This window comes from Triturus cristatus, chromosome 3_2 (genome assembly GCF_964204655.1).
Source record: "Triturus cristatus chromosome 3_2, aTriCri1.1, whole genome shotgun sequence".
Taxonomy (NCBI): domain Eukaryota; kingdom Metazoa; phylum Chordata; class Amphibia; order Caudata; family Salamandridae; genus Triturus; species Triturus cristatus.
The window spans coordinates 887062570-887086628 of record NC_140584.1 but is presented as its reverse complement, the minus strand read 5'-3'; the positions used below and the strand labels follow the sequence as shown (position 1 = coordinate 887086628).

Below are 24059 nucleotides of genomic sequence, written 5' to 3'. Positions count from 1 at the left end.
TCCAGATTGGCACTTGGCCTCAAAATCCCATCATATAAGAAAAAAATATAGGTGGCACATATTTCTATGTTTGTGCAGCCAAACTACGGAGTTCATTACCTCCGAACATAAGATGCACAGATAAATATCAGATCTTCAGAAGATTACTCAAGAGTTGGCTCTTTCCTACATAACGAACATACTCAAACCCAAATCTACATTATATCCCTGTGTTTATAAACATTTAATTTGATTAGATGCATCTATCTAGATATGTTTATTTCGTGACATAAATATGTATAATATGTACGTATTTATCTATATATTTATTACTTTATTCCTACTGTGAAAAAACTAAAAAACTTTTACTCTCTCCAATGCACTACCCTGTATTTCACCATATGCCTCTCTCAATATATCCTCTACCTCCACTCTCTGACTCATCTTAAACCTCATTCTACTACAATAATCTCCAAAATAACCCTTTCTAGACTCTTCCCTCCTCTATCCCTTCTTGTTTCGCCCCAAACCTCATTTTTATACTATGATCTCCCAAACAACCCTTCTAGATTCTTCACCTCACCTATCCCTCTTTTGGCTCATCCCAAAACTCATTTTACTACTATGATCTCCCTAATCAATTTTTAGAGATTGTTCCCTCCTCCATCTCTCCTTTTTACTCATCCTAAACCTCGTCTTACAACTATGATCTCCCAATAAACACTTTTTAGGCTCTTCCCTCTTTCATCCTCCCATTATCCTTTTCAGTCCAACTAACAGACTCACATGTCCACCACTCAAATTAACTTAAAATTTAATATACTGGTCCACCAGTAACCCTTTTTGGGTTCCAGAGTAGCATGCTACTCGCCAAAAAGCACTTTGATGCCTCATATAAATTCAATAACAATGCAATACAATACAATATATAAGAAAGGATGTAGAGGCAGGGGGAGAAGGCAAGGGGAAACATGTGAACAGAGGAGGAGGCTGCAAAGTATATACTAATAACATACAGATGAACGCAGCGATACAGTGGAGAATTGGGAAAAAGAGAAAGTGAAGTGAAGGGAGAGAAAGGAGGAGCAATACAAACGAATTAAAGTGATGCAGGAGAAAAGAGGAGCGGAGAAGAGCTAGAGGCAGTGCAGAAGGGAAATATGAGGTTAGAATAAAGTGGGAGTGAATGTGGAGAGATGCAGGTGGGAATGTGGAGGGTAAAAGGTGGAAAGAAGGCAGATACAGAGGAAGCAAAAAGAGGAAAGATATAAAAAGGAGAATGTAAATGGGAAGAATAGTGTCGACCAGGGAAAAGGGAAGATATATGAGGTCAGACTAGAAAGAGATAAACTTTGTGGAACATCAGCGGGCAATGGAGAGGGAAAGGAAAAATGGTGAAGAGAAGTAAGGGAAAGATGGAAGATTGTGTTATGCAGAGAAAGGGGAGGGGAGGAAGGGGTTTGAGACTCATGGACTGAGGAGTGAAATGCTACATGGAACAAAAACAAAGCTATCATTAGTGCGGGATGTTCAATGGCACAAGAGTCGGGGGGAGGTTGGGCCCATTTCTTCCCAATTACGGTGTTTTTAATTACCAATCACTGGGGTTAGGAGGCCCATTCTTGTTACCTTCATTACGACCCCTGGCACCCTTGCTACGCCATTGATTGGCTAATGCATTTTTCTCTTTTTGCCTCGCAGTCTTACAGCACCCCCACCTTCGGAGCACTCTAAGACACCAACTCCTCCAAGAAGCCAGCACCCGTCTCCGCCACCTCCCAGCCAAAGGGCATCACCTTTAGGTAAGAAAGCGACAGTTCTGCTTATCAATTTACTACACCCTTTCCTATGTTTGTTCCAACTCCTTCTTCAAAGGACAAGTCTGAATTAATGCCGGAAGATGATTCATGACAACGTTATGGCCTCACACGCAATCTATATTGGTATACTCGTTGCGGGTGTTTCATGGACGCATGGCGGCTTAACATGCTGCAAAATATATAGAACATTTTGTATATATCCCACTTCTGGGATATTCATGGAAGCATGGCGGCTTAACATGCTGCAACATATTTAGAACAATTTATATATATCCCACTTCTGGGATATTCATGGAAGCATGGCGGCTTAACATGCTGAACAAAAAAGCGAGAGGGGTCCCACTACGCCAAAGGGACAGGACACCAACAGTAGTCACTTATGTCAAACAAAAAGAGCCCTTTGGGCTCCTTGTAAAGCATACAACAAATCACTCACATTCAATCATGAAACTTTTTACCAGCACCAAATAGAGACCGAAAATACACTATATAAAAAATATCCTGTGTTTTTTATTTATATAATAAAATCTGTTAAAAACATGTCAATCATATAACAAATGGGAGAACCTTATAATCTTCAGGAAGTCAATAAACAACAATTTCTTGCATATCAAAGGCACTTCAAATACATGAACCTAAGTAATAATGTTCCCAATTGGATATGCAGGAAACATTTTTTTTCTTCTACTTAAGTCCAATATGCTGCAACATATTTAGAACAATTTATATATATCCCACTTCTGGGTATTTATTAGCCATTGTCCATGATAATCTCTAGTGATGCTAGTTTGCCTTAATCAGAACTAAATTTTAGGTAGTGTGAGGCCTGCGTTGGAGGATAGAGCAGGTAGTTTTTAGGTCAAGCCTACTGTTGCTTCTTCAAAGGACAATTCTAAATTAATGCCGGAAGATGATTCATGACAACGTTATTCCCGCACACGCAATCTATATTGGTATACTCGTCGCGGGTGTTTAATGGACGCAAGGCGCAATGCAACATATTTAGAACAATTTATATATATCCCACTTCTGGGTATTTATTAGCCATTGTCCATGATAATCTCTAGTGATGTTAGTGTGCCTTAATCAGAACTAAATTTTAGGTAGTGTGAGGCCTGCGTTGGAGGATAGACCAGATAGTTTTTAGGTCAAGCCTACTGTTGCAAAGTATATTGTGGCTTACTATGAACATAGAGGGAGGGGCTTGGAACCCACCTATTGCTTATCATTGGTTGGCTTTCCTTGTCACTGTCATTTGCCTGCTTCTTATTCATGCACGTGTGTGCCAATCTTGTATTTGTCCCTTCCAGGAAGCGTAGACATGTTGTACTCAAATGGGAAACCATGATTTGTGGAAAATGACGCTAGGTCCGGTTCTTATTGTTAGTTTCTGGACGGCTAGAAGATCTTATTTCAGGCATACCTTACATCATGATAACTACACAGTGCTTCTGTACCCCACAGCCCCTTTAAAAGACCTTGAACCTACTCTCCTGCGTAAGCCGGTCTTGTCAGCCCTTTTCTATTTATGACTATCAAAGAGTATCTTTGAATGAAAACTTAAACTGATCCAGACCACCTATTTAGCCTTTTCGGTCTGTACATCTGTTAATCATAGGTTTTCATCATTTTTACTCGATGATGTATGTATCACCGTGCAGCCCTCTCCAAGTCATTCTAGTCCATGCGTGTGACTATAGATCAGTTGGTGGCGGATGCGCACTGAGTGTGCATTCCTAAGAGAACATAGCTTGTTCTGAGACGAAAAGTATCTAGATTTTACCTGTGGACCCTAATTCATATACTTACTTGCCTTCTGTAAGAAGCATGAGTTTCAGAGTAGAGGACATTCGGATGTTGTACTGTGGTCTATGTTGTGTTAGTTGCTACGGTTCATTTAGTGTTGTCAGTTATGTTATGTCACGCTACTATGCTGTTTAAATTTATGAGGATTTAAAACAAGGTAGATCCTATTTGGAAATTAATCTGTCTCTAAAATTGTATAAAGTAACATTACATAAAATGTCACTGATTATGTTTGGAAATCTGTAGTGGTCTGGTATAGAGATGGCCGAGCCACTGAAAGCTCAAGATGCTTGGCTCTGGCTCAGCTCTGGGTCCTCTCGGAACCTCAAGCCCAAAACGAGCCAAGGTTTCACAGGAGGCCATGGGACTTAGTAGCTACCGCTGTCCACCATACAACATGGGGAACCAGGTCTGAATTCCGGCCTTCACTCCGCTTCCTGTGAATCTGGCAAAACTCTTGTGTCATGCAAAGAACATACAGGGTAGTCCGAGTGTGTTGTGAAGCACTCGTATGTCCCAGGGCAAAGACTGCAGGACGGTAAACTGTCAACAATAAAATGCGGCTTCTGTCTGTCACACATGCACTAATCTGCCCTTTCAAGAATTGAGGACAAAGCATGTGAAGTAGTCTGTCTCTGTTGTGAAGCGCACTTATGTCCCAGGGCAAAGTACGTGGTACGTGAAACGGGCAGCGATAAAATGAGGATTCTGCCTGTCAATGTGGTAATCTCCTCTTCCAGGAATTAAGGGCAAAGCATTAACTTTTAATGTCAAAAAGAAATACTAATCTATTGTCTGAATTGTACAACGTGAAACTGGAAAATCTGGTATCAATCCCGTCTTCCCTGCTTGGTCAAATTGTGTGATCGTAGGCAACACTTTATTTCACTGAGCCAACTTTTTTTGATTATCACATATCAAAGCACCTTCAATTACCTGAGTTCAGGATGTGCGCTTACAAAAACCTCCCTCTAGTGTTTGATTCAATAAACTATCATGTTGCTTTTTGTATAATAAGAATCCAGGACACATACCGGGTACCCATGACAACTGACTTGCCTCTTAGTTCACTAAAAGCATTGTCATCAGGGAGGAGAGGGGTGGCGGGATGTTTCTCAGTTTCTGTTTAAAAACTATCACTTTTTATAAATAATTCTCGAGGAAGAGCAACAATCTGATGTACTGAGGTGAAACGTGAAGATTTTGAGGACACCTTACTGTATTCTGACATGATGTTTGTTGCTTGATTTGCATGCCAAATATTTTCATGGCTCGGCTCTCCCTGTTCATTTGTTGGCTCGCCCACATCTATTTTAGCATGTCCTTCGAGACTCGGGAGACGGCTGATGCCCCATGGACTAATCTTTAAAAACTGGCGGCAAAAAACCACGGCCTCCCTCCAAGAGCGTAGCTATAGGTAGTGTCAGTAGCGGCCCGTGCTGGGAGTGCTGCCAAGCGCTGACGTGGGGCGGGGGTAGTAAACTATGGATTACGGCCGATGAGAGGTAAGTAAACATATAAATAAATAAAACGAATTTCGTTGCACGCGCTGCATCGCCATATGCGATATAGCGCACACAACGAAATTTGTTTTATTTATTTATATGTTTACTTCCCTCTCATTGGCCGTAAACCATAGATTACTACCCCCCTCCTTGCCCCTCCCCCGCCCCACGTCAGCACCCGGCAGCAGTCCCACCACAAGCCGCTACTGGGTAGTGTAACCGGTGCAGTGCAACTGGGACAGAGTGTATGCGAGGCCCACTCCATAAAAATGACCGCTGTCTCTTACTAACCATTCCAGGGACTGTGGCCCGTATCGCCTGCCTGCTTTAGAGAAAATAGCGCCCATGCCACTGCCCAGCACATCTGCCACACTAGGCCGAACGCTCCCTGGGATGTGTGTGTCTATCCTGCAGGACAGAACCCTGGTAGGAACAATTCATCTGATTGTCCGTCTCTGAAATCAATAAAAGAAGTGCTGTTGAGTGGGGAACTAATAACACCTACTGTTTAAACACCAAGAAACGTCCATTAATGATCTGTGCTCTACAGCCTGCAAATCTCAGTATGTCAGTTTTCCAATCCACTGCTGCACCAAAGCCTCTCGTTTGTCCCTGGCTGTTTCACTCCTCCATCCTGATTTAACCCCCCACCCCTGTGCCAGCATACCTTCTGAGGTAATTTTCTCACCATCCGCCTTCATTGGAAGAGGTTGCACATGACTCCTATGAAGTTTCAGGATTCTCTGTCACCTGGAGCAGCATCCAATCAGAGATCCGTGATTGATAGTATCCTGGATGCTGCTCTGAGGCAGGGATGGCTAAGAATACAATGATGGCCGTTAAACTTGCTTCAGCAGGCTTGCATATCTCTGCTGCTGGGAGACGCCATTTTAAAGAAGTCATTGTATGAGTCAAAGATGGACAGAGATCAAGGCTTGAATGGCGTCTTTATGAGGATACTGTGTAAAAGGCATGAATGTTGTTTTCTCTTCTGCAGTGGGAGATGACACACATCGGTCCCAGGACGAACGTGGGCAGACTCCAGCCGCAGAGTGACTCTGGTCCTGATGATGCCGCTCATGCAACCGGCTCAGGCAAGTAAGGTGACCTTGAACCGCTCAATGTCAAACCGACGCCCGAGAAGCGATTGCTTCACAATCAGCAAATGAGAGATGCACTCATAGGTAGAAAGGCCAGAAAATGAGTTCAAAACAGCATTACTTTTCATGCAGATGGGGTGTACTCCAGGTGCTCTGAACACTTCACAACAGAGATCCAGGGGTGTAATGCAGGCCCTCTGACAAGGGGGGATGGGGGAGCAGTGGCGGGTGGGAGAGGATCACCTACCCTTCAGGGTGTTCTGAAGGGTAGGTGATATGAGCCCCTCATCATATTCTGCAGGGGGACCCATTATTTTGCGTAATGCCACTGCAGATAACCAAACAACCCACTTATTTAACAAAAGAATTCCCTGATGACATACAAAATGCCTGGCACCCCAGTAGGATTCTTTGACATTTCAAATAATTCCATATGACCACAATAGGGTTTCCTGACTTTCACTAACTTGTTTAGGCTCTTAATAGAGTGCGTTGGGCCAAGGGTGTCTAAGAGCTTTACAGAGAATGGCAAAGAATTACAGTAAACAAGCAACAATTAGGCCATGAAGTCATCGCAGGGAGGGTAAGAAAGATAGTGGTATCCCTGTGGTACAGGTCTGAGAAGATCAGATGCAACAGGTGGATACAGATTATAAAGGGTTCTAATAATTGGACCCACTTGCCCTCACATCACAATAGAATTATCTGCTATCATAACATTTTCTAACGTAAGAATAATGCATCATGACAAAGCATCTACGATACCTCATATGTCTTCGTGACATCACACAATATTTGGTGACATCAAGCACTCCATAGCACCAAAGTGGTCTTCGTGACAGATGCCATAGTAGGTCCCCCTCCCAGGGTCTCTTTGTGTTCTACATGAAGGGCCTGCCTTAATACCACATAAACAAAAGGATCCACCCACGAGTACAAGAGATCACTCGATTACTCAATGTGTATCCCACGGTCGTGGAGAATACACATTATTTGTTTAAATACCCCTCACACACCAAAAGGGCCCTTGGTGTCATGCTTCATCATAGGGGTCTTCCTGCCCCTCTACGGGACAGGGCGTGCTACGACCTACGAATACGCGGGAGCACTGTTGTTAATGAGACAGCTATGTGTGATGCGGGGGTGTGAGAGGAAGGGTCAGGAGTGAAAAAAGAGTGAGTTAAAAAATACCTGGCTCTCAGGTCTAGGAAAATTTATTCTGCCGGTCGAGCTGGTATTATTAAAAGGTGGGGTGAGGAGGGTATAAGCCTCAATGAGCTATATCTCCCAGTGGTGTCGACATGTTTCGAAGCTTCCCCAAGCTTCTTCGTCAGGACCTTAAGGATCCCTTCCTGTCACTAACTGTGTTGTGTTTATAAAAAAGATGAAAAATTAAATGATATGTAAAAGGAAGTAAATAGCCTCCACGGAATAAATGCCTTAATAGGTCTTACATAGTCCTATTAACCTAGAGGAAATAAAAGGCGAATTAATTAAGTAGGAAGTAACTCAATCCATTCCGTGAATATGGTGATCTGTAAAAAAAGTGAAGGGTGCTGGTCTCTTTAACGCTATCGATAACGTTATCACGTGATCTGTGGTGAAGTCACTGTGTGATAAATGGACATACAACATAAAACATAACACACGCACACAACAGAAAGCACACACTCTATTTGAAAAAATAGTTCAATGTATATCCATGTCACAGTAAAGATCCCCACAAAGGTATGGACATACTTGCTAGCAGAAGATAAGTAACCTCATGAGCTCGTAAACCGAGTGGTGGGCGTGCCAAATAGGCCACCTGCATGAAGAGAGGAACCAAAGAGGACAAAGTTGGCCAATGATTAAAAATATTAGCGTTGTCAAAACGAATTATCAATTTCCACTGAAACCGCCGTACTTACGACTCCAGAGATCAGTGTCCCGCCAGATCAACCACCCCGGTCGGCTCCGTCGATGGAACTGAATCGGAGGGTGCTATGTTTAAATAGCCGCATCAATTAGGGAAAAAGCGCGAAAAAAGTGAATGCCCAATGCGCGCTGATTCTGCACGTAAGGACCCGGAAACGGAAGTGGACCGTCCGGGTCATTCCTACTGATTGACTGGGCCATGACTGAAGATGGAAGGACCCAAGGAGATGGACCGGGGTGTCCAAATACAATGCCTGACTCAAACATAGGCAAAAAAACTTTTTTTGCAAAAGAGCTGAAACAGAGTAAATGCTATAGTTATTTACCCGTCTAGGCTCCCACAGGGAAAGTCGAGGAGGTTGTTTGTAGTTTACTGGGACTAGTGATCGAAATGGTCCCCCAGACGACCCATATCGAGCCTGGAATTATAGGAGATGGACCTTAGGGACATAGGTGTCCAAACTAAGTGCCCGCATGAATTCTATATCAATTCTATATCAATGCACATAAAAGGTGCCTTAATACCACCTGCAAACAGTGCGACCAGAGTTGTGACAAACCAGAGTATTATAATAATGTGAAGTTTTCTAGTGATGATGATCCAGCCATATTATACAAGTATGTATGAGGGAGATAGGAAATTGATGAGCTCAACATTGAGTGAACTTGGGCTTCTACTGACAGCGGAGCATACAGAACTGCTCCAGGGTTCGTCACATTGGCATCAAAAGAGATCGCAATGGCTGGAGAGCACGCTCAAGTAGTAGGGTACCACAGCGTTAATTAGACGAGCCAATCAAACTTTATCCACCATCCCTATCATTCAGGGTTGAAGGAATTCTCTGCTTTCGTAATGGCAGCGCCCAGACGGGAGTTCGAATGATGTTCAATGTATTTGCTACATCTCCCGTTACGTACACAAAGAGTAAGATAAAACCCGTGAAGGGGTGGGAGCACAGGTGTAGGAATCTGGCAATAAAATAGTCCACTTTAATAGCCCATCCAGTTGTGGCTTTAGGATTTACCAAGACAAGTTACTCATTCGACAGCCCAGGTTTTCACTGCATGTGACATGATGGGTGAAACTCCAAGCAACCTCCCAGTACTTGAATGATTTTTCACCTCAAGAACTTCAGAGTCTATTGCCAGGTCTGCTTACCCACACTGCTTACCCCATTATTCACCCTACAAATGCTGTGATGAAAACCTGGATGGGAGCAGCGGGGAGGATGAGGCACATTTTCCATGGCCCCTAACTAAGTCATGGAAGCTTAGCATAATTCTTCTCACTCTTTCACCCAAAAAAAGGGTTCTTTCCTGCAGTTCCTCCCTGGCCCGCTTCTTCGTGCCAGTCCTTACAAGATGCGGGTATCCCCCCCGCCAGACTGGAACCTCTGCTGTCAGCTCTTACAATTATTCTCAGCACTGCTAGCCCCGCCCACCGCCGGAAGTAAACACAAGGGGATTGTATTGCAGGGATCCTCTTTCTTCCCATCTTTCCTGTCTCCGTTTGTAGATAAGCTCTCCTGAAGTGCAGTGTTCCGCTGGGCGATGACCACGGATCAGCATCTGAAGACCTTCCTGGTCGGGAGCTGCAATGATGCAAGATCTGCAGCATGTGTGGGATCCCCCTAAAGACCCTTCAATGTTAAGTATCCCAGGTTGCGTCAGGCAGAAAGTCCCCGGTGCCAATAATGAGCTCAGATGTCCCAGAATTGTACTGATGCTCGTGAATCCTGATAGCAGCGTGCCACTGGGGAGTGAGGCCAGCTGGCACTGACTGTGTGGGTGTTCTCTGTGTTACTCTGATGCTGTACATGTCTGAGCGAGGCTGGGTGGCAGCAGTAACCCCTGACGTGGTCCAGGACAAATACTGCTCCTGCACAGTTCACCGGGGTTAAGTGTATAATGAGACGTGTTTGCCTGGGATGTCTGAGAGTGTAAACATCTCCATATTGTACCAGGTGCAAAAGGGCACATGAAAGGAGGCGAGAGAGACAGAAAGAAAGGCTGAGAGCATGCGGCTGCATGTGGGTTAAGCATCATGCCAAGAAGCAGGGCCATTTCTAGGTGTTTTGCTGCCCTAGGCGAGAATTGAAAAATGCCGCCCCTTCCCTTTTACTACCATCACTCTCAGGCCTGATCACTCTCTCCCCCTGTCATCCAGGCTAGGAGAATGAATGCACTCAGCCCTGTCAAGAATCACGCATCAGGCGTCAGACTAACGCATTTCAGTGTGGTGGTCCGCATCACCGCACTGAAATGCAAAGTCACACCTTATATTGCCTCAGCTGTCAAGCGCCGGGCAAAGCTGACACATGGTTTCAGATTGCCATGTGTGACATTTTCATAATTTCAGGCTAATTATGAGTGACATTTTAACGACTATGTGTGACACATTCTCACAAGCGAAATCAAGCAATAAAGACGAGGGAACCATAAATATCAGAAATTAAACCCAAATGAGCAACAAGAAACTCGAAGAGGATCTTAAAGCTGTTGCAAATTACCAGAAATTTAAGGGCATTGATGTAACTTGATCATACTGTTAAGCTGGGCAGGACAGCCGGTGCTGGAGATATCATTGTTTTGTCTAGCGTGTGGCGCCGCCCATGACACTATAACTAGGCGAATTGCAAGCAGCACTAGTCATCCCGCACAGGCACCTACCCCGACTCAGTTACACTACACTAAAGTGCCCTAACGCGTCACTGCTCAAACTGAGCAGAGAAAGACTGCATGACTGCACACTTCTCAGACTACAGAGGCACGGCAGGCAGCTCAGAATGTACACAGTTTTATAGCACCCATTACAAGTAGCATACGTAACTAGATACTGGGCTCTGAGGGCACACTTACTTCTTTCAGAGGCGGGAGGCCAGCAAGCGAACCTGCACCACGGCAAATAGCGGGCCTCGTGGTGGCCGCATGGAGTCACAGCAGAGGTGCAATCAGAGCCAAATGTTTGGGGGAAGGGGCTAAGAAAAAATTCGGTGGGGGGGCTAACTTTTCCAGCAATAGGCAGAGTGGAGATACAGGGGCTCTAAGAAGGGGTGAATAAATAACAAAGCCTCGTTAGCAAGCAAATGGTCTTTTAAAGACCTGTGAAGTACTCTGGTGCAGCTGTGTGTGTGCCCGTGAAGCTGTCTCAGGCCGCGCTGCCACACACGACAGGGGGGTCTGAAGCCATTAGAGCCCAATGGGCGTTGCGCGCCCGAGTCACAGCGTGGCAATTATCTTTGCTGGACAGCACACTAGACACACTGTTTCAGCTAAGTCCTTCGGTGGCAGGATATCGGATGTTGGCATGCGGTGCTGCCAATGCCATATTCATTGCCAGGCAGCAGGCCAGTGTGTGCCACCAGTAGCATTGAGCCAGGTGGTTTGAGGCGGGTCGAGTCCACCACAGGAATTGCCAGTATTGGACCCTGATACGGTGGATGGGCAATGTGCGTTGCATTGCTCACTCTCTCGGCCTTGCAATTCAGGCATGGAGGTTATCGTTCCCGAGACCAAGCAGTGTGTGGCCTCCACGGTCCAACTTATCCCTGCTGCTGTGCGGACCAGTAGCTTTGCCCCTTAGCCCCCTTCACAGATTTGGGGCAGGAGCACCTGCTCCAGTCCAGGCGCCCGAGGCAGGAGTCTATTAGCGGCTCAGCCAATCCCTGCAAGCGGTGCAGTATAATCAGCCCCACGGCCCTAGTCACCACCACCCGGGGCTTCTCTCAGCCGTTTCACCTCCTATGCAGTGCAGGGACACATGCTGGGGGCCGCAGGCAGCGATATCATCAGCACCCCCTCCGGGTGTCAGTTCTGGGGCGTGACGGCCGTGGCTGGGAGGGAGCCTTTATGGTCTCGCGGCCTTTGTTCCGATCCCAGTGTGGACAGGCTCTGGCTGGCAGTCTCTGTTTGTGAGGCCTGAGATATGCCCCTGAGCTGCAAAACTTCTGAAGAACTGCCACGGCGACCCACCTGTTGTTTCTGAAACAACTCTGACTGTGACTTCTATTAATTAATTTGTACCACTTTGCAGGCCGAGCTCTAGCAGCTGAGCCAGAGCCCCCAAGCCTGTCAGGAGCACCGCGCTGCCACTGCAGCTGTAACTGGTGTATTATAGCAGCCCCTCTTTAGAAATAAAAGAACTTGTATTTTGCCGCCCTCCCAATTTTGCCGCCCTAGGCGGCCGCCTACTCCTGCCTAATGGTAGAAACGGCCCTGCCAAGAAGGAGAAGCACGTCATCGTTTGCCCTTTGTTCCTTAGTCCTTGCGAAAGGCCATATACAGAGGTTTGCAAAACCTAGAGAAGCATGGGTCTTCGTGTTCTCAGTAGCTCCTGTTTACAGTCTTTGCAGCAAAGGGGAAAACCTGTCGTCCATAGACACGTTCAGATGCGTTGTGCATACTCCATAGTACCTGCATCCTTTGCTCAGGAGGAGGAAGAAATGCTGAAGTGGAAGCGCCCGAGCAAACATACTGCAACAGAAGCTCTTATTTATGTGCGGTCCAGCGTCAGGGAGGACATGGGATTCTTGGCACTAGGCCTAGCAGGTCTTCCTCCTAGCCTGTCCAGGGAAACTATCTGGAGCCCTCCCCCCGCCCACCTCTCTAATCCCCCTCCCCACCACCACCAACCTGGGCTTCTTGCACCAGTCCATCAGAGACAATGTCTTACAGGAACTAAAGGCAGTGGACAAGATTTCTCTTCTCAGAGTCCTACCCGCCTTTATCCTCTGCTAGAAGGCGAGGATGGCCTTACAAATGCAATGCACATGGACTCCCTTCACTCAGTCTAGCTTGTCACTTCTCTGCGACCTAGTAGGATTCGAATCCCAGTGTCCCCCAGAGTCCCAGTGAGAGGACTCGTCCCTTCACAAGACTTATGAAGGGCTTGAATTTGGTACTATGAAGCAATGGCCTGCCCCTTTCCCTCCTTCTTTTCTTATAGAGCATTTTCACTACCATTTTTAATTCAAACAGAAGTGAATACAATTGGATACAGGTATCTCTAAATATCAGAACCTCAGGCAGGCTCGCCAATATATCCAACACAGAATAATACAGCATTACTTTCGATCACAGACCACCAGAGTGTCAGCCAAATCAGCTGTCACAAATATTTCCAACCAACCCCACGCCCCAGATACAATCATGTTTCTTGTGAAATCATTTATTTCATACATTTGTTTTTCCAAAATCATTGCTCCCCACTTATCAAATTTGTTGGCCCCATCGCCCTCCATGTCTGAGCAATATTCCGCTTGGCAATAATCACCAGACTCACCATCGCCTTTTTGTTGATATCTTCTGATGTCAATTTTGTCAACAACATTTAAGAGTATAATTTTCTTGAAGTGGGTATTAGGGAATTGCAAAATGTCAGATAAGGTTTTCTACTCTGCTTTGCAGAACCTCTGAAGTACCGGACATTGCCAGGTCGAGTGTAACAAATCATCTATTTCCTCTAGGCATCTCAACATATGGGGGCTGATCCAGGCCCAGTTTCTACAGTTTCTCTCTGATGTACTAAATGATGTGCAGATATTTAAACAGAATAAGTGTTTTGCTGTTGTATGCTATCTGCGCACATGTCTGTGCTGTAGGCCGACTACAATTTGTCTGCCCTGCCTAGGGGAGATCGCCATATCTGTACTTCGTGAGTACCGCCTCCGTGCCCAAACTTAGCTTAGTGTGGCCGGTCCATGCAAGCCCAGCCCGTCCCCAAGCTGAGCGACTCTTCAACCTGCGAACCCAGGAGCACTTTGTTAGCTCCTAAAGAACCCACGTCCTTGCCGACCTGCAGGCAGGGACCCGTCTAGCAGCAGCATGACAGCCACGCTTTCAACCGCAACTGCAGGAGGCTGCTGCACCCCCTCGCAAAAGGTCAATGCCATGCGGAGACGACTTGTCATGGCTCCAGGGAGGAGACTGCGACACTGGCAGCCTACCTGATATGCTGTGGTTCGGATAAACCAAGGTACTGTGACCGTTAGTACCCACCTAGTCCCCCTAGCTGCACTGCGCTCACAGGCGGCTGAACTCACTAGTATCAGGCCTCGGTGAGGATTCTCGCACTGGCAACTCTTGGGGCACGGAGTTATTTTGTGGTGTTTTCGCTGTGTTACTGTAATCCCTGTATTGCACAAATACTTTACACATTGCCTCTTTACATAAGCCTGACTGCTCTGTGCTAAACTACCAGAGGGTGAGCATAGGATATCTTAGATGTGTATCTGACTTACCCTGACTAGAGTGGTGGGTTCTGTCTGGCTTAGGTGCATAACCCCGCCAGTCAGAAACCCCATTTCTAGCACAGATCGGACGTGTGTTTGTGCAGTACCTTACAGCAATTTGGTGTACATTACTATCCACAGCTAGACTAACTCAAAGCAATTGTCTCTAAACTCTTGATTAGCATTTGTAGTCTACTCTCTTCTATTGGCAAGTTTTAATTTTTCAATTCTCTCTGATTTACATTTTTGTTTTTTACTCCAAATCATGTCTCACATTGGTGGTTCTGCATTTAAGCCTGCAAGAATGGAGTTTGAGCTGGCCAAACTTTAGGGTTACACTGTGGCCCAGCTCAAGGACTTCTGCAAGGGGTTTGGGCATCCTGTAATGAGCACCACCAGGAAGGTTGAACTACGAACGGCATCAAGAGCCAATTCAGACGCCCATGCTGCATTAAATGAGAACCCAGAGGAGGGTGAGGCTGAGGAGCTGGATGTGGAGGCTCACTTGGACCAGGGTCTGAGAAGAGGCCTTGGGCTGCTGTCCGTGGGGGAGGAGAGCAACTTACTCCCAGGAATGAGGGCACCTTCCATGTCAGGAAGCAGCGTGTCATCCAAAGGTCTGTCCCAGAAGGAGCTGGAGGACTGACGGGAGGTGAGAAAATGTAAATTGGAACTGGCTCAAATTGGCGAAAGAGACAATACTTGCCATGGAGATGGAAAAGAGCCCAAAAAGATTGGCTATTGAAAAGAAAAAAATGATGTTCGCTCAGGAGGTGAGCCAGAGAGAGCTGGACATCAAAGTCCAGCAATGATGGTGCAAGCAATTTTTCCTTGACCTCTGACAGGAGGGTTCAAATATCCAAAGGTCTGGTGTCTAATTTTGTGGTAGCAGAATACATACATATGGTTTGAGGCCTACAAAATTGACCTGCACATGCACAAAGTCCCCAAGGCAGATTGGGGATCTAGTTTGTGGAGGTATATCGCTCTTGAGGGGAGGGGCACTCTACTGGCCCTAGAAGGGAGTGACAGGATGAGGAATCTCCCCGTGCAGGAGGCGCCAATCAGAAAGCTTGGGTTAACCACATAGAACTAAAGACAAATGTTTATTTATTTATTTATTTATTTATTTATGAGATTTTTTGTGCGCAAACTAATACCCTAAGGTGTCTAGGCGCAGCGAGATACTCAAAGTAACAGCACAGATCAGACCGCATTCTCATTGATTAAAAAGCCAGGTCTTTAATAATTTGCGAAAGTTAATAAGAGTGGATGCAGTTTTAATGTGCGAAGGAAGTAAATTCCAGAGCACAGGCGTTGCTACCAAAAATCTCCTGTCACCCCAGGTGACCGTTCTTGTGCGGGGGACAGTCAAAAGATGGCTAGCTGATGATCTTAGATTTTTTTTAGGGATATACACCTGAAAAGCCTCTTTTAAAAACTTAGGTCCTTTTTGATGAATGGCCTTATAGGCTATACAAAGGGCCTTAAATTTAATCCTGCTCTCAACCCTTAGCCAGTGAAGATGGCGTATGGCTGCAGAAATGGAATGTCGCCTAGGGATGTTAAGCAGGATCCGTGCTGCCATGTTTTGGACGGACTGAAGCTTATTTAAGATGTATTTGTGTGTGCCAAGGAAAAGAGCATTCCCATAATCTAACTTTGAGAAAGCTAGTGTGGTAACTAGCGTTTTTCCTGCAGAGACTGGTAAGTACGGCAAGAGTTTTTTTATTTTCTTCAATACAAAGAAGGTAGCCGAAACAACCTTGTTAACATGATGTCCAAAAGATAACTTGTTATCAAAGATCACTCCCAGATTTCTGACCTTGGTTGCTGGTATTGGAGGCGGGCCCATCTGACTAGGCCACCATATGTGAGACCATTCTGGATGGATTGTGCCAAAGGTCATAACCTCAGTTTTCTCCGCATTAAGTTTCAGGCAGTTACTGTGCATCCATGACTGTACACCCAGTAAACCCTCCTGAAACCCAGCTGCTACCACAGGGCCATTCTTGTGTACCGCCAGCACGAGCTGGGTATCGTCAGCGTAGGTGGTTAAACGCATCCCATATGATTTAATGACCCTCGCCAAGTCCGAAACATAAATGTTAAAAAGTGTGGGACTTAGCGAGGATCCTTGAGGGACCCCACAAGGTAATTCAGTAGTGGGTGAACAGTAATCGCCCAGCTTTACTGCCTGTCTGCGGTTAGATAAAAAAGAGGCTATAAGGTCTTTGGCCAAATGATTGATCCCAAAGGTTGCAACACGGTCGACCAAGATGGTATGGTCGACCGTGTCAAAAGCCGCCGATAGGTCCAATAAAATGAGAACCGCAGCTCCTCCTAAGTCCATAATCTCTCTGATTTCGTCCGAGGCTTTTATTAGTGCTGTCTCAGTTCCGTGTTCCCTCCGGAACCCGAACTGAGTGTCATCTAAGAGTTTATGGTGTTCAATAAACTCTGAGAGCTGTTTATTCATAATGGCCTCTATGATTTTAGACGTAAAAGGGAGGCAAGCAATGGGCCTATAGTTGGACGAAATGGTGGGGTCCAAGGAGGGTTTTTTAATTAACGGTTTGACAATGGCCTTCTTCCAACTCTCTGGGTAGGCACCGGATTTAAATATGGTGTTACATATTTCCGTTAGCGGCTGTGTAATAATATTCTGTAATTTATTCATTATTGTAGGAGGGCAAGGGTCAAGTGGAGAACCTGATTTGATCTTACAGATAAGCGAACTGATCTGGTCTTCAGTAGCTGGCTGAAATTGATCAAAAAAGGAGTTGCTGGGTATTGGTTGAATGATGGATGTAACGTCAGTTTTTCCTAACTGTTCCTTGGAAAAAGTAGAATAAATATCCGTTATCTTGGCTTTAAAAAATGTGGCTAATGAGTCACACAATTCCTGCGAGTTGTCAATTATAGGTCCCTTTGGACTAGAGAGAGAGTTCACTACTTGAAAAAGCATCCTAGATGAATTATGTGCTTGTTCAATTTGGCCAGTATAAAAAAGATTTTTTTGGGTGTTAATGGCTTTTTTGTAAATAGCTAGAGCGCTCTTATACTCTCGCTTAGCAGAGGGACTGTAATTTTTTCTCCAGCGTCTTTCAAGGTTTCTACAGTATTGGCGTTGGAGACGCAGTTCTTCTGTGTACCATTGGGCAGATGGCGTAGCTCTATTGGGGCGATAATGTTTTTCAGGTGCCACTTGATTGGCTGCCTTTAAAATCCAATCCTGAAAATTTGCGGACATGGTCTCAGTATCACCTATGTTTTCTGGAATAGATGACATCAGGAGATTAGTGAAATACGGCATATCTGCCTTATTCCACCTCCGTGCCCCCACTAGCGGACGGACTTTATTCTGTGAAAATTTGAGTGGTAACTGTTTAATCCTAAAGGATACAGCTTGATGATCAGTCCATATCAAAGGAAATAATACTGATATCTTAATTTTAGGATCGTTAGTAAATACACCATCCAATGTGTGGCCAGCATTATGCGTGGGGCCCCTCACCAGCTGCTGCAGTCCTATTGCCTGCATATCCGCAATGAGTTGGACAGTGTCTTGATTATCCATGTTTTCAAGCGGGAAATTAAAATCCCCAAGAATCGTATAGCATGGTGAGTCTATTACCGATGCCGTAATTTCTGTAAGGGCAGCCAAAAATTTAGTACGTGTTCCTGGAGGTCTGTATACAAGTATCCCTTTAAAAGCTTGTTTCTGGGTAAGATTAATAGTAAATGCAACAGCTTCGCAATTTGTACTGTGAACAGGGTCACATTTGGTCCGATAGGTATCCCTATATATAATGGCTAAGCCTCCGCCTCGCCCTGAGGTCCTATCTTGCCTGGATACACAGTAACCTGGTGGGGTAGCCATTACAAAATCCGGACCGGAAGCATCATCTCCCCAAGACTCGGTAATAAAGAGTATATCCAGTTCTTGATTACTAATGGTCTCCCTTATTACCAGACTGTGTTGGGGGAGTGAGCGTACATTGAGTAGTGCTGCCTTTACATATTGGTCGGCAACTGGGGAGGCGCTGAGGGTTTCCTGGGCATAAGGTGTAATGTTTATCGGCAGCCGTGGGGATGGCAAAGAGAAAGCACAACCTACACAAGATATGGGTGCAGTAGGCAAATGTTTACATGGCAATAGTAATTTACAAGACCTACCTACACCTGTATTCCACTGTTTCAGCTGTGCGGAGGTGTAGCATAAAGTAGCTGTGGCTTTATGAGTTGTGGCCGGACCAGGGGGGGTGGCCCTGGGCCCGGATCTGGCACGGACGGGCGCAGACGGGCTTGTCTTAGGCGCGTCTTCGGCGCGCGCCCGCTGCGCACGACCGCTGCGCATCCTGAGTGAGCGAGGACTAAATAGCTCTCTCCCGGAAGTGTAGAAGAGCTAGAACGCGTCCCGAGCCAGCCCTAAGATGGCGGCTGGTGCTCGTGGACGAGTTTGAGTGCCCAGTTCCCCCCGTTCTAACGGGTCGGGTAGGAGCCAAAAATCAATTTAAACCACACTGTGAGGGTGCACAATTATTACAGAGCGGCCAATAATTAAAACAATAACTAACAGTTCAATTCTTAAAAACACATTAAAATTCTATCAATCCTCCTAAAGCAGCCTGTTATCTGGTTTTTAGCAAATTTCAGCGTTCAATAATAGTAAAGCGCGATCGTATTTAGTGAGATGTCAAATGAGTATCTCCGAGCGACGGGCTCACTCGCTCTAAATAGCTCTCTCCCGGAAGTGTAGAAGAGCTAGAACGCGTCCCGAGCCAGCCCTAAGATGGCGGCTGGTGCTCGTGGACGAGTTCGAGTGCCCAGTTCCCCCCGTTCTAACGGGTCGGGTAGGAGCCAAAAATCAATTTAAACCACACTGTGAGGGTGCACAATTATTACAGAGCGGCCAATAATTAAAACAATAACTAACAGTTCAATTCTTAAAAACACATTAAAATTCTATCAATCCTCCTAAAGCAGCCTGTTATCTGGTTTTTAGCAAATTTCAGCGTTCAATAATAGTAAAGCGCGATCGTATTTAGTGAGATGTCAAATGTTGAGTCATTGTTTTCCGGATTTGCACCAACACCTTGTTGATAGTAAACTCACTGACCCCAGAGATTCAGCACCTGGGTCCACATGAAAGTATCTGGGGGAGATCACCACAAGGATAGGCAGGGTCTGCAATAGAAAAGGGGTGGCAAAAAGAACAAGGCGTTCTCTAAAGGGCCCCAAAATAGTTCTGATGGTCCGAGTTCCCATACCCCTGCTGAGAAAAAGAAATGGTTTCCTACCAATAAACCTGCAGGGAAGGCTCCCATGAAGTGCTATGAGTGTCAGCAGGAAGGGCACAACAAATGGGATGCCAAGTATCCCAAGAGGGCACAGACCCACATCGGAGGGCAGTCACTTGGGTTGGCTTGTGTAGAGCTTGGAGCGGAGATGGCCCAAGAGTGTGCTGGGGAGAGTGTACAGTTAACCCGGTGTCCCTGGGTGATGGAGAGGTGGCACAGAGAACCCACAAGCCTGACAATACTAGAAAGTACAGTCAGTGGGTGTCCATCAATGGGCAGAGAGTGGAGGCTCTGAGAGATACTGGAGCCAGCATGTCTATCGTCAGGTGTCATCTGGTGTATTCAGAGCAGGTAGTCCCTAACACATTCCACCAAATTGTTGATGCAGACAACCGTGAGAGCCACTACCCTGTGGGTCTGTTTCCCTATGAGTCTGGGGGAGGATCCTCAGGCCTGCTGAAGGTATCTGTGAGATTGTCCATGCCTATGGACTGTCTGCTGTTCCCATTGAGCACAGGGTCAAGACTATTTGCATATGACTGGGTCCAAACTGGAAAGGCATGGTGAGCAAAAAAACAATGGATTTAGGCCCAGATCTCTGTACTGGGGTAAAATTATGAAATTGTTCTGCATTCTGTCCATCAATTGTTCTTTTTGTATTTGTCACCCCGAGTGGGACGGGTATGCCCAGCCGTGGGTCCCGTGCTCTCCATGCCACTGGAGTCAAGCTATCCTGGCTTATGAGGGATGAGGGCTGAAAGCCCGAAACTGGTCCTAGGATGCTTGTTTCCAGTCCAGGGAGGACCTGCCCTAGCAGTTCGGGCTGGACTGTTCCCATTGGGTGCAGGGTCAAGACTGATTTGCATATGGCTGGGTCCAAACTGGAAAGGCATGGTGAGCAACAAAATGATGGATTTAGGCCCAGATCTCTGTACTGGGGTGAATGTATGACATTGTTCTGCATTCTGTCCATCAATGGTTCTTTTTGCATGGGCCACGACCTGGAGCACACCATCTGGAAGGAGGTGGATCTCAGGGCACACTTGGAGGTGATGGGATTACCTGAGTGGCTGTGCCTGACCACATGATCCATGGCAGCTCGTGAGGGTTATAACAAAGTAAGTATGCAGTTCCTAATGTGCAAGCAGGCGATATGTATTAAAGAGTGAGCTCTAGTAAATACTAGAAATAGAGGAGGGGAGAAGGAACTTCTCCTTGTCGGAAAAAGACCCTCACACACCCAGCCAGCTAGGTGTCATGCTTCATCATCGGGTCTGCTCCTTATCGGGGCGGCGCTGCAATCCCCGATCGGCACCCGAGATGGGGCCTTCCTGGCGGAGATCTTTTTTCCGGAAGCCGGTGGGTGAAGTGCGTGTGAGGGCCCTGAAATAGTGTAGGTGATAGTGGTGTGTAGGGAAAACTAAAATAGGGGAGGAGGTCCACTCAGGAATTTTTTTTTAATGAACGTGGCCCCAACCCTAATTAAAAATGATAAGACAAACCAACGCTACAACCAGTTATAAGGATGCCGGTTGATTGCGTCTGTCAAGTGGTCAACATGTTTCTTGCCCTTGAGTCAAATTTGACGGCAATTCGTCAGGACCAGAGGAAACTACCTACACTTAAATGGTGGTGGTCTAAAGTATAATATACAAGTGACCACCCTTACAGCACCCAAAGAAAGTGTGGTACCTGTAATTCAAAAAAACACATAACCCATTAGGGTCATGGAAATGGTGTTTCAGATCTGGCTAGTGGAAACACTAAGGTGTAGTGTCGATTTCCAAACTGGAGGTGGCGGTGGACCTACCCCCACGTCGCCGGTCCGGGAGGGTTGTCAGGAGGACCTGTAGCCTGGAACAATGGCCCAGGTGCCTGCCAAAATGATTAAGGGCAAGGGGCGGGAAACCTACTCCTGAAATTCTCATTGTCCAGGAAGAGGCAGAACCTGAGGGAGATGCCCGCTATTTACAGGGGAATATGTGGCTGAACAGGGAAACCTGCTTGAGCTCACCGATTGGCAGCAGGAAGGGGGTCCCGCCAGGGAAGAGTTTTGCAAGGAGCAGAAAGAGTGCCCTACTCTTGTGGGTCTTCGGCAGCAGGCTGAGGCCCAGGCAGCTGGTGACACCTCTGTACAACACATGATTACTGAGAGAATGATCTCCTGTATGATGAGCCTAAGGTTTGCCGTACTCAGTTTAACGTGGACAGCGACGTCCCGGGTTCTCCTAATTTACGAATCATGGAACTATCGAATCATATTTGAACATTGGATACACGTTCGATTAACTGGACGTCGCTAGCAACAGATACCCTTTTGTGGGTTGGAAATATCACCACAATATAAGGCATTTTGACTAAGAAGACATAGCCTTGATAAAGTCGCAGGACGATTTCCCTTGTATAGTGACAAAACACGTGTCGGCTGTCGAAAGATCGAAAGAATAAAAAGAGAAGAACCTGAACAGATTGATTGCATTTAATTTATGCTCACATTCTGCCTTTTTAGCAACTATTGATACATGTTTTTCGTGTGCTGAGGATTTTCTGTTTTTGTTCAGTTGGCTCAGGTCAGCAAATTTTGGGGAGATTTGCGGTTCTCCTCACCTTACAGCACCGAGACCAGAATAGGATACATATATTGATACCAGTGCTATTCTCCTAAGTGGCGTCATTCGCCTATAAAACAATACCACTGTCTATATAAGCCTGCCCCAGAGTGTTAAGACCTTCCTACTGGGTCTGGCTTATGATGTGTTACTAGCAAGTCATTTGAGCCAAGACAAGACCTTTGACAGTCTTGTCACCCACATGTTATGGCCTCAAATGAGGAAGGCCTCAGATGCCTTCTGTAGGTCCTGTTCTACCTGCCAGGTGAGTGGCAAGTCAGGGGAGAGGTGCAAGCCCCCCCAGCAACCTTTCCCTGTTAGTACACCTTTTGAGCAGGTAGGATTCGACAGCGTAGGGCCTCTGGATCCCAAGACAGCCAGAGGCAACAGATTAAGTCTGGTCTTGCTGGATCATGCCACCCTGTATCTGGAAGCTATCCTTCTGAGGACAGTGACTGCACCTGTCACAGCCAGGGTACTGATGGAGATCTTTACCCACGTGGGGTGTCCCAAGGCGGTGGTATCTGACCGGAGTATCAACTTCATGTCCAACTACATGAAGGCCATTTGAAAGGGGCGTGGTGTTACCTACAAGTTCACCACCTCCAAACTAATGGGTTGGTTGAAAGGTTCAACCGTACCCTTAAGGGCATGATATGGGTATACCTGAACCCATGAGGCATAAGTGGAACGTTCTCTTGCTATGCCTTCTGCTCGCATACAGGGAGGTTCTACAAAAAGGGGTTGACTTCAGCCCTTTATGGATACCCTGTGAATGGACCTCTCAGTTTGGTTAAGGAAAGCTGGGAGCAGGCTCCCAAGAAGCCACCCCAGGATGTAGTTAGCTACATGCTTACGTTCTGCAACCAGACAGCCCGCTTCAGGAAGTTCGCACAGTAGAACCTTGAAGCTAGCCAGGAGGGCATGAAACAATGGTATGACTAAAATACCACTCTGGTTGAATTTCAGCCAGGTCAAAAAGTGTGGTAATGAAGCCAGTGGAGCCCTGTGCTCTCCAGGACCACTGGTCTGGCTTATACGAGGTAAAGGAGCACAAGATCAATTTTACCTACCTGATGGACTTGCAGCCTCATAGGAACCCTTTGAGGTTCCTGCACATCAACTGCCTCAAGCCCCATTTTGAGAGGTCTGTGATTACCATGCTCTTGGTAAATGATGATGGGGTGGAAAAGGGGAGCGAACCTCGCCCGACCTCCTATTTTCCAAGGAGCAGGATTGGTCAGTACAGGGTGTCAGCCCCCCCTACACTGACCCTTGATCAACAGAGAGACCGCCGGCAGTTTCTGTGGCAGTTTGCCTCTTTGTTCTCACTTACCCAAGGACTAACTACATGGTGTACCCATGATACAGATACTGGGGACAGCACACCTGTAAAGAACAACATTTACAGGCTGTCTGATAAGGTGAGGTCTAGCATCAAGGAGGCGGTCTACCTGATACTAGTGTTAGGGGTTATTGAGCCCTCAAACAGCCTATAGTCCACCCCAGTGGTGTTGGTTCCCAAGGCTGCCCCTCCATGTTGCACACCTGAACTTTAGTTCTGTGTAAACTACCATGGGTTCAATACAGTCACCAGGACTGGCACATACCCCATCCCCAGAGCTGATGAGCTCATATATTGGCCTGGATATTGGCCTGGAGCTGTCAAGTTTCCCAGCACGTTTGACTTAACGGCTGCGTACTGACAGATTACCTTGACCGAGGGGGCTAAAAATAGGTCCACATTCTCAACTCCAGAAGGACATTTCCAGTTCTGTGTTATGCCTTTT

The 24059-nt window shown here is 46.3% G+C and overlaps 1 protein-coding gene across 4 annotated transcripts in view; it reads left to right on the top strand.

Moving 5' to 3' along the window:
• Window positions 1-24059, top strand: part of LOC146858391 (uncharacterized) — a 548917-nt gene that overhangs the window by 436577 nt on the left and 88281 nt on the right. For 3 of the 4 annotated variants that reach the window (XM_085649307.1, XM_085649305.1, XM_085649308.1), the window contains 2 exons: window positions 1681-1781; window positions 6108-6204. In XM_085649307.1, coding sequence (XP_085505433.1) covers window positions 1681-1781; window positions 6108-6166 — 160 coding nt within the window. In that variant the 3' untranslated portion in view covers window positions 6167-6204. Of the gene's footprint in view, window positions 1-1680; window positions 1782-6107; window positions 6209-24059 lie in introns of all 4 variants that reach the window. The other variant, XM_085649306.1, reaches the window with a different exon arrangement.